The sequence below is a fragment of the Electrona antarctica genome, assembly GCF_951216825.1.
Source record: "Electrona antarctica genome assembly, chromosome: 2".
NCBI lineage: Eukaryota > Metazoa > Chordata > Actinopteri > Myctophiformes > Myctophidae > Electrona > Electrona antarctica.
Window position 1 is genome coordinate 21657824 of NC_136807.1, and position 10502 is coordinate 21668325.

Consider the following 10502-nt stretch of genomic DNA (forward strand, 5'->3'; position numbering starts at 1 on the left):
GGACACTGCAGAGGAGAGAAGGCTCCCCTCAAGGCTTTCTGACAGAAAAACATGGGCGTGACCAAGTTCTTTCAGTTCTTTCTTGTTCTTCCATGTGTATGGTCCAAGTCCAACATCTTCCTTGCGCTTTTGCAACTATGCCTAAACTAATTAAACCTAACCTTAACATCACAAAAAACTATGCATAAGCCTTTCTGTCATAAACCCTATCCCCCCCCCCCCCTCCCTGTCAGATAGGGGGCAGCTCCAGACAGAGCCTGGAGACTTCTCCCTTCTGCCAGGACACTTGACCCTACTACAGAGGACACTGTAGCCTCCTGGTGGTCTCCCTAGGCTATTGCAATGTTAATGTGAGCCGGCACAAGCAAACAAGTGATGACATAAATAGAGGTAATAAAGAGGTTTTATTCAGTGCAAGGACCAGTGGTCCTGGGCCCTGTGTACCATAGGGTGTTCAATCCAACACAATTCAAGAGCTGGAGGGCTGTGTTACATTCAATATTATAACGGCTATGTGGTTCAACCGTTCAAAGAACTTGAAAAACAACCATTTACATTTCAATACACCAAAAGAAAACCATGAATAAATTGATTGTTTACTAGTATAAAGAAATACACACAGAATGAATGGATGAATGAATAAAGGGGGAAACAGAAACAGGTGCATAACAAGAGGTATTGAGGCATATACATAAGGTGGAGCTCTCAACATTATTAATTTGCATTTCTATGTAATTGTTTTCAGTAGCGATTTCAAGAACTCAACATTATCAAACTGTTGCATTAATATACAATCTTGAATTTCAGTATTGCGATGATTAAATTGCATAGGTAATGATAGGTACTGTAGAATACCTTTAATACACTTGTGTCGTGTGTGTGTGTGTGTGTGTGTGTGTGTGTGTGTGTGTGTGTGTGTGTGTGTGTGTGTGTGCGTGCGTGCGTGTGTGCGTGCGTGCGTGCGGGTGTGTGTTCTAGATGCTCTGTGTTAGGGGCCCAGTGCTCTGGATGGTGCTCATGATGAACTTGACTACGTCAGATGTGGAGCCTTGTCCTCCAAGGTCAGCGGTGTGCAGCTGTGGACAAAGTAGTAAGGACAACACACAGGACAGCACTCCATTAAAAATCATCCCCAAATGCATTCTCTGCAGCCCCTGTGACATATTTCATCACATGCAGTCCTCTGCTCCTTGATGCTGTCAATCCATCTTTTACCATGCACTGGAGGTTTTAGTAAAATGTGTAGTAAAAATAGAATACACGCATACTGTGCTTTAATGTTCACATCATACTTATCAGCTATGTACAGGCCAGAAGGATATACTGTAGATTGCATTTGGTCACACGTGGGCTTATATGCTATTTTCTGTGTGCGACATTAGCAGTATAAATCATGCTACAGACAAACAAATAAGATACCTGTGTCTCAGTGATGGTAGAAATGACAGCTCTGCGGATCATGCTTGCATATCCGTGCAGCTTGAGGTGGTCCAGCAGCAGACAGGAGGCCAGCAGCATGGCCGTGGGGTTAGCAGTGTTGCAGTTAGCGATGCTCTTCCCGGTGTTTCTGGTGCCCTGCACACAGCAGCAGTTTACAACATGAGGTTGAAAAACAACACCGTTTGACCAGAGAGAAACATGTGTGGGTCCAATTAAGTCACGATTGTCTGTGTATAATAGTCCCGTCACTGCTACATGTCTTTGATATGTGACATCAAAGCCATTTCTTTGCACCTGACAAAGAGTTTCACCGGGAGGACGAAATGCATGCAGATACAAGCAATTCGACCTACTTTAAAGTCATACTGTGTACAATGTTGCTACGCTTCTGCTTCATCCCTAAGAGGAAGTATTGAGAACCCCCTGTGGTAGAAATGCAGCATACATTTGTTTAGAATTTGCATATTGCCAATTTGGCACCTATTGCATGCCTGCCTGCCCAGGAGGAGGGTGCCCTCTTTTGGGATCCTTCCTTGGGATTGGGATTTTTTACTTGGGAGATTTTCCTCGCCCCAACTGTGGGACAAAGGACGGGATTGTTACCTTAAATACCCTTTCAGAACGTAACAGTGATTATACAAATAAATGCAAAATGACATGGGGGTGTTCTTCTAGTGGAAAATGTATGACACTGTATGAGGGGTTTACTATTTTTATGGCTAGACTATTCTAGGCAATTTGGACTAGATCCAGACCCGGAGGATTACTGAAAATGCTAATGAATTCTCCCTCACCGTTTCAAACACAGCATAGTCCTCTCCATAGTTGGCTCCAGGTATCAGGCCCGGTCCGCCCACTAGACCAGCACACACATTGCTCACCACATTCCCATACAGGTTGGGCATCACCATCACATCAAACTGCTGGGGCTTGGAAACCAACTAACAGGCACACATGCACACAGTTTCAAAATATTAAAATTTCTTGTTTGTTCTGGATGCGATCATGAAAACTTTTGGGAACCAATAGTTTGGAGAACATAGTCAAGATATCTCTGAAAGAAATGAGAGATATACAACTATAAAATGGTGCAATCATGGAATTATCACAAAATTAAATGAGCCTTGGCATTAAGCAGTGTATACCTGCATTGTGGTGTTATCCACAATCATGCTGTCAAATGCAATGTCAGGGTAACCACTTGCAACCTCCTTACAGCACTCCAGAAAGAGGCCATCAGCCAGCTTCCTACTCAGGCAAACGCACGCACGCACGCACGCACGCACGCACGCACGCACGCACGCACGCACACATGCACACATGCACACACACACACACACACACACACACACACACACACACACACACACACACACACACACACACACACACACACACACACACACACACACACACACACACACAAACTCCATAAAATCATCAATGTATCCAGCGAGTTACGACTTGAGATTATGACAGCAATGTATGAGACCTGGGTACTCAGGAAGCGGCAAGCTTTTGCTAATTTGCATCGACGACGGTACGATGTACCAATGTTGCAGGCTAGGGGCTTCAAGATCTTTTGTTCCCATAAGTATAGGACTTCTGAACAAAAGCCCCATCTCAGTTCTGTGCATGAAATTAAATGTTATGTGGTGCCTCTTGGAACTATGACTGGTAGCCTATTCTTTTTTGTGTAGTATTGTCAATGTATTGTGTGGTCTGTCTATGTATTGTGTATTTATTTATGTGTGTTTTTTGTATCCTGACAGCTGTCAAGATACATCTATCTATATATATCATGGTAAGACTATGAATTATAGGCTATTTGTAAGGTGTTCCTGTGATTAATACGTTTTATAAGTTGGTGTCTGCTGTCCTGCAACAACTTATTGTAAACCCTTTGCCAGATTGTGGTCACACTATCAGAAATGGCAAATGCACTGAGAGACATAATTCTTTTCAGCTCTGAATGCTTCAACTTGAAAAAGAAAAAAGAAAAAATGGTTTGAATTTGTCTTATGTCTATAAGCCCATCGTTACTTCAAAAACAAGCTATAGATTGTTGAACACATATCTTTTTTCTTTTCTCTTATTTGTTTTGACAATTAATGTTGGGAAACATCTTGTTTAAGAACTGGCACTACTGTAATGGATTGTGCATAAAGCAAAATACATTCTAAGTGTTGCCACAAAAGTTTTCTGGCACATACAAATGCCTAAAAGCAGACATGAGTGCTGTGTGTACCAACAAACAAATTCAGCTAAGAAAAATGATGAATCACATTATGCTTGTGAAAATGCTCACATAAGTGGTTTAAAATCATATATGATTGTAAGCATGTTTCGTGAATGAGGCTCAATTTGTGTAAAGGTTTGGGTGAAAGGGTGAAATCTTGATGAAGGTCAAAGGACATATTGTATTGTCTGTGCTGTCTATTATTTAAGAATTAAATGCATCTCTCTCCTTCACAGGGAAATTGAGACACTTACATGATGTTGGCTTTGTGGACGGCGGTGACACTGCTTCGACCTTTCTCCCGTGCCATTCTAAAGGCGTATTCAGCGATACGCAGAGATCTGGCCCTGGTGACGATCTTCAGAGACTCCACAACACCTGGTACACTCTGGAGAAAGGAACAAATGGACAGAGAGGGAGAGAAAGGGGCAGAGAACACGAGAAGGGAATTGGGTGTTTTTAGTTGAGCAGCAGAGCAAGCTAATCAGTGGTAAAGTTTGTAAAGGTTATTATAGTTTTTTCTACATCTATTTGTTTTGTATCTTTTAGTTTCAGTTTAGTTCTTATTAGCTACGTTTCAATTCCAGACAACAGGGCTTTGACTTATGTAGTATTTCATTTAAACTAAAATGTTTTGTTGTAGCTTTTTCTAACTATAATCAATGTGCACGCACGCACGCACGCACGCACGCACGCACGCACGCACGCACGCACGCACGCACGCACGCACGCACGCACGCACGCACGCACGCACGCACGCACGCACGCACGCACGCACGCACGCACGCACGCACGCACGCACGCACGCACGCACGCACGCACGCACGCACGCACGCACGCACGCACGCACGCACACACACACACACACACACACACACACACACAAACCTCATGCTCCAGGCTGCTGTACTCGCCCTCAGTGTTCTCTCTGATGATGATGATGTCAATGTCCTTGTGGCGAGTTCTCACACCTGGGAGAGACTGGCAGTGCATCACGTTGGCATACAGGTCCAGAGTGGTGCTGTGGAATGGACAAACATCATAATTGTGATGTTGAAATGTTAATACAGTTCATACATTTTTAAAAATTGTGGAAATACAAGCTCACAACACGTCACAATGTGATAATTTTTGTAATTATTGGTACTGCATGAATCAGTCATTGTCATTTCACTATTTAAGTCATATCTTCCCCATGTAATCTCTGTTTACAAAGTCTAAACGGCTAACAATATACATGTATTTTTGTGTTAATGACAATTAATTAATTGACAACCCTAGGAACAGGGAGAAAAGGAAAGGAGATAGTCAAGAGAGGATGGAGGGAGGAAGTGAAGGACAGATAAAGGGAAACATATGGATGGGCAGTAAGAAAGTAACAGTCAGAAAAGAATGGGGGAGAGTGGGGTAGAAAGACAAAAAGAGACCGATCAAAAGTAGCAGAGCAGGCCAGAGTACACCAGAGAACGAGAAAGAGAACAAATGGATGTTTGTGTAAAGAAGCCTAAACAGTACCTAGACAATACCTACATCCTCAAAGTCTACTGTGGTAATTGTAGGTGGATAGTTATAATACAGTTTTTCACTGATGGTAATGAAGATTGTAGGACCTCCGGCTGAGAAGGTTCTAGTGAAGAGTCAGGAATGAAAGGAGAAAGGATCCCTGGCTAATAAGACAAATATGCCTTAAAACATTATACTTGCCCTCTACAACTAAAATAAAGAAATAAAAACACCTTAAATATTGTATTTTTCTCATAAATAGAGAATCTTTCACTCAATAGGAGCTGCTCCTGTCGCAAGTTGATGATGTCATATGTCCATGTGGTCTAGCCCTATGGAATGTATGGAATGCACATGCTAATAAAAAACAACTTTATGCTTCTAACGATAATATGAGCATCAAAGCAATATTTCAAATACTTTTTATTAGCATTTATGTGCATTCCATATATTCCATAGGGCTGGACCACACAGACATATGACATCATCAACTTGCGACAGGAGCAGTTCCTATTGAGTGAAATATTCTTTATTTATGAAAGAAATAAAATATTTAAGGTGTTATACATTTTTTGTTATAGAGGGCAAGTAAAATATTTTAAGGCTTATTTGTCATATTAGCCAGGGTTCCTTTTAAAGGTGAAAGTTTAGGGACTCACCGCAGTAGAATGTTCCTCGACACGTAGGAGGGAGGCAGGTTGTGGTTGGTCTCAATATTACCTGGAAACAAACAGGAACAAAAAGAAAGATAGTGTAACTACAGATAGACAGACCAGAACTAAAACATAAGATTTTTTAAAGGGATACCATCACAATTATCAATGTTCAATGTTTCTTTATTTTCTTGTGTATGTGTAAAGAATAGCAAAAATGTTTTGGTTTTGTTCTCATACATTGTAGCAGCAATTATATCATCATCATCATCATCATCATCATCATCATCATCATTATTATTGTTATTATTGCGACAGTAGGTCGCAGTTTACTATGAAAACCTGCATTTCCCATCAGTCGGTCGGACAGTCCATCACAGACTATATGAAGATCACAACACTAACCTCACCAAACCCTGGATAGCCATACATGGAGAAGACTGGATCATCAACTAGATCTGCATATATGGAGCCGACCAGCAACTCTCTGACCTGGAGCTGACGTGTTCTGACATTCCATATGTTGATCCTTCCCCAACCATCCTTCCCCTTTTGACTGATACCTATCCATTCAAACTCTAGATGGGCCCGCTTTGGGGCTAAAGTTCTCAACAGGCCCGAAGATTAAGGCCCGGCCCTACCTGGGCCCTCATCAAGCCCTGTACACTCAAGACACTGCCCCCGCTGCCACCATTAGATCTCCGTATATGGAGCTGACCTGTTCTGACATTCCATATGTTGATCTGACCTCATCAAACCCTGTACACTCAAGACACGCTCCATATATGGTCAGTACAGAATTCATTCCATATGTTGATCTGACCTCCCATGCCAAAGCGCCAGCGCTCGCCCAGCAGTCTGCCGTAACCCAGGCGGATGCATGCACGCGACCTCGCCGCTTCTCGCCCTAAGGGCGTCTTACTGGTTATTATTACTTGCGCAAGCAGAGCGCGCAAGTAATAGTTTTCGTTCTCGTATGTCGCCGTTTGATGTGTATACGTGCCAGCGTATGACGTAATGACTACTTGTGCTTGATATGGCAGTGGTGTCAGATTACATACATGTATACATACAGGTAGGGGCATTACCTTTAATCCTCCCGACACTAAAACATATCGTCATTACGTCACCATCGAAGACCAATTACACCCTGGCATTGGGTCCTTTAATCCACATCTTTATTACGTCATCATTGAGAGCTAGTTGTACCAGTTATACCCTGACATCATATGCTGCTACGATACATACGCATCAGACGGGACATACGCAAAGTAACCACAGTATACCGCTAATCAACTTACAAATTACATATACATATACATAGAGGCATTTCCTTTAATCCACCCGATACTGATCGACATATACGTCACCATCGAAAGCCGTCACTCATGTGTATGACGTAATGACTACTTGTGCTTGATATGGCAGTGGTGTCAGATTACATACATGTATACATAGGGGCATTACCTTTAATCCTCCCGACACTAAAACATATTGTCATTACGTCACCATCGAAAACCAATTACACCCTGGCATTGATGTTGCTGCTACGTACATATGCATCAAACGGGGCATATGCAAAGTAACCACAGTATACCGCTAATCAACTTACAAATTACATATACATAGAGGCATTTCCTTTAATCCAACCGACACTGATCGACATATACGTCACCATCGAAAGCCGTCACTCATCCGTATTAATTACAACATTACATAATTGATTGTTGTTAATTACGTAACGAAAGAATGAATTTGAAATGCTTAAATAGAATTACCTTCATGTCAGAGGCGTATCTACAATAAGGCGAGGGCAGGCGTCCGCCTGTCCAAATCCATTTCTGGCCTGGCCAAAATCCATACAAGGAGGACAAAAACAAGACCTGAGAACTATTAGTGGACAGCTGATTGGCCGTTGCGGTAGAGCGCGACCCTCAATCACCCATTGGAATGTAAATGCAAGCCTTTCAGTCTTTGTATCGTACTCGTCTGGCAGGTATATATCTCTTTGAAAACCTTTAGTGCTACGATTGTGCGCGGGGAGACGACAATTAACACATAGCCTATCTTGCCTGCCCAAAACGTAATTCCTGGATACGCCACTGCTTCATGTTCCTTCATGTTCTTCAACAGTTCTTCAACAGAAGAACATGAAGGTAATTCATGTTCTTCTTTCACAGAGAAGCTGAGATTTGACAGTTTGTAGTGGTCGACAGTACTTGCGCGCTCTGCTTGCGCACTAGTAGGCCATTTATGGCCTACTTGTGTGCAACAAGCAAGTAGGCACTCAACAGAGTGCAGTTCTAGTTATTATTATTATTATTATTACCGGTATTCTTCTTCTTATTATTATTATTATTACTATTACTATTATTATCATCATATATTTGGTAAAAGGACTAATGTTCCTATAAAACAGAGCAGCTTTATCTGTATCTCTGAAATGCCACCGAAGTTGTGCCACCACGCTTACTTACTGGTTTTTAGCTATTGAACACCCTTTACGTCTGTGTGTTGTTTCAAAAATATTGAACCAATGGAAAGTAGTAAAAAACGCTTTGGACAAAACCTCTTAACTCCATTGGACCCTCAAAATGTCTGCTAAAGCAACTAACTCCACCACCTCTCCCCCTCTCATGCAAGTAATTGACAATATATAAAGTCACAACACCAACTTTGATGTGGCACTATTGCTTTGTTTTCAAAATAAACCCTTTGTTTTGCAGTTTTTCATTTTTTTTCTTCCACAGAATCCAATGTTTTATGGTCATGATTCACCAGGATCCTGGATGGCTTGATTCTAGGCTTAAAATAATTAATATTATACATATTTTTGAAAATCTCTATGGGGAAAATGAATGGGGTCTGGAACGATAGACCCAGAAAATCACCACTGCTATGCCCTATTACACAAACAGAGACATACCTTTGAGGGCTACTCCATTGCGTCTAATAGCCATAATAGCGTTGTTGATGTCATCTTCTGTGGCCAGAGTGGAGTCCACATTCGCCACCTCAAAATCCACCGGGACACAACAGAACCTAAGAATGTATACATTGATACAATACATAGCAGGTAGTGAGGAAGTGAGCGACCGAGTGACTGAGAGACATATGCTATACATTAATGGCATAGTGTGTGTTTTCTGACCTGAACAGCTCACGGACATAGTTGGCCAGCTCAGGCCCAATTCCATCCCCAGGAATTAGAGTGACAGTGTGTCTGCCGCCATACTTTGCAGGTGGAGGCTGCAAAATATATAGGCACACACGCTCAGGTATCTGCATGTAACACAACACATTGCCACAAACATACGGACACACATGTAATATCCATCTATCTATCTATCTATCTATCTATCTATCTATCTATCTATCTACTGTATCTATCTATCTATCTATCTATCTATCTAAGTGCATAGAAAGAATAATTATAGAGATAATAGTCTCTATATGTCTGTAAGTGGTGATACTCACTATGGTCTGGACGTAGGTGGACAAGGATGGGAGAGAGAATAGGGAAAGTTTAGTGGTGTAAAGACAAGAGGAAGTCACCGGAGATGCTGGTGTCACCACCACTAGAAACTACATCCACTCACTGCTCACACGTCAGTACATTCATTAAACATGAATGTTCAGCTTAGTATTTTATTTGTTTTCATAGTTCGAAGAGGGATAAAACAGTAGGTTTGGCAGGGTGACATGGTCACTAGACAACGTGAGTGATGTATGTGAGCAAAAAGGGAAAAAGCGTGCTCTTGAGCTCAACATCTTATTAAAAACTAGGCAGCTACAAGCATAATCTCTCAAGACATATCCTTCAACGCAGGATTTCTATAATCATATTGTGCCAGTCCGTGTTCTGAGACACAGACACGGTCACGGCCACACAGCCAACTCAAGGTACGGCCACGGAGCCGACTTGGGGACCCAACGCAGCTCCTCCAAGGAAAACAAACAAATGAACGGAGCTGAACGTGAATCCCCCCCACCGCCCACCCCTTTTTTTCCCTCACTGTATATGTTTCTTTTCCCTTTTTACCTCCTTTATGATGAATTCCTGTTCTGTCCTTTGTCTATATAGAAGTGTCTATTTGTACGTCTCTAAATGTTTTTGATGAATTGAACATGGTGGACCCTATTGGAAACAAGTGTAATGCTTAATTGGGTCGTCCACTCACAGTTAACAGCCTTTGTATTGAGTTTGTGCTTGAAATGTACTGTAATTCTGCAAACTGTTAATACATTTTTCAATCAATCAATCAAAAGTTAACAAAGGAACTACTATCTTTGGTATTTGTTTTTGTCTTGGATCACTCACTGTGTATGTGGACTTTTGTCTCTGACAACACGAAGTTGCACCAACCACCTGTGGGTAGAATATATTAAAGTGTTCGTTAAAGCACTCATTTAAATGGATCTGCATGGACCTGTTAACAAAATAGCGATATTTTGGCATCGACATTATCACATTACGTTCGGTTTTAGTAGTGGCAAAACATGTCTGTCTTTAAGAAGATCAACTCGATCCACACAGCAAAGCAAAGCGTCCTTTTGTGGTCCTGAAAGGACAGCGACATTGACACCGGCTTGATGCTAGCTTGGCTAACAAAGTTAGCCAACTAATCCGTTTAGCAGCAATTAACTTGACGAACCAACAGAACTAG

The 10502-nt window shown here is 41.8% G+C and overlaps 1 protein-coding gene across 2 annotated transcripts; it reads right to left on the reverse strand.

Moving 5' to 3' along the window:
- Positions 1-385: 385 nt before the first annotated feature.
- On the reverse strand, positions 386-9078 carry LOC306934661 (isocitrate dehydrogenase [NAD] subunit gamma, mitochondrial-like). 2 transcript variants are annotated; one of them, XM_079517323.1, is made up of 9 exons: positions 8987-9078; positions 8762-8877; positions 5842-5902; positions 4568-4700; positions 3934-4067; positions 2586-2688; positions 2235-2381; positions 1420-1575; positions 386-1076 (listed from the first exon to the last, which is right to left on the reverse strand). In XM_079517323.1, exons 2-9 carry the CDS (start codon positions 8793-8795, stop codon positions 975-977), a joined length of 870 nt encoding a protein of 289 aa, XP_079373449.1. In that variant the 5' UTR covers positions 8796-8877; positions 8987-9078; the 3' UTR covers positions 386-974. The 2 variants fall into 2 exon arrangements, with proteins under 2 accessions (XP_079373449.1, XP_079373450.1); XM_079517324.1 differs by lacking the exons at positions 5842-5902; positions 8762-8877; positions 8987-9078 and adding an exon at positions 5210-5309.
- Between the last annotated feature and the right edge of the window lie 1424 nt (positions 9079-10502).

Bases quoted from the DNA above. Each gene is read 5' to 3' on its own strand.
- LOC306934661 (XM_079517323.1), bottom strand. From the start codon at position 8,795: ATGGCTATTAGACGCAATGGAGTAGCCCTCAAAG. The intron at 2,689-3,933 runs GTAAGTGTCTCA...TTGCCTGAGTAG, and splicing joins GTCCACAAAGCCAACATCAT to GAAGCTGGCTGATGGCCTCT. The intron at 1,576-2,234 runs GTGAGGGAGAAT...TGCTGTGTGCAG, and splicing joins ACTATGCTGTGTTTGAAACG to GGCACCAGAAACACCGGGAA.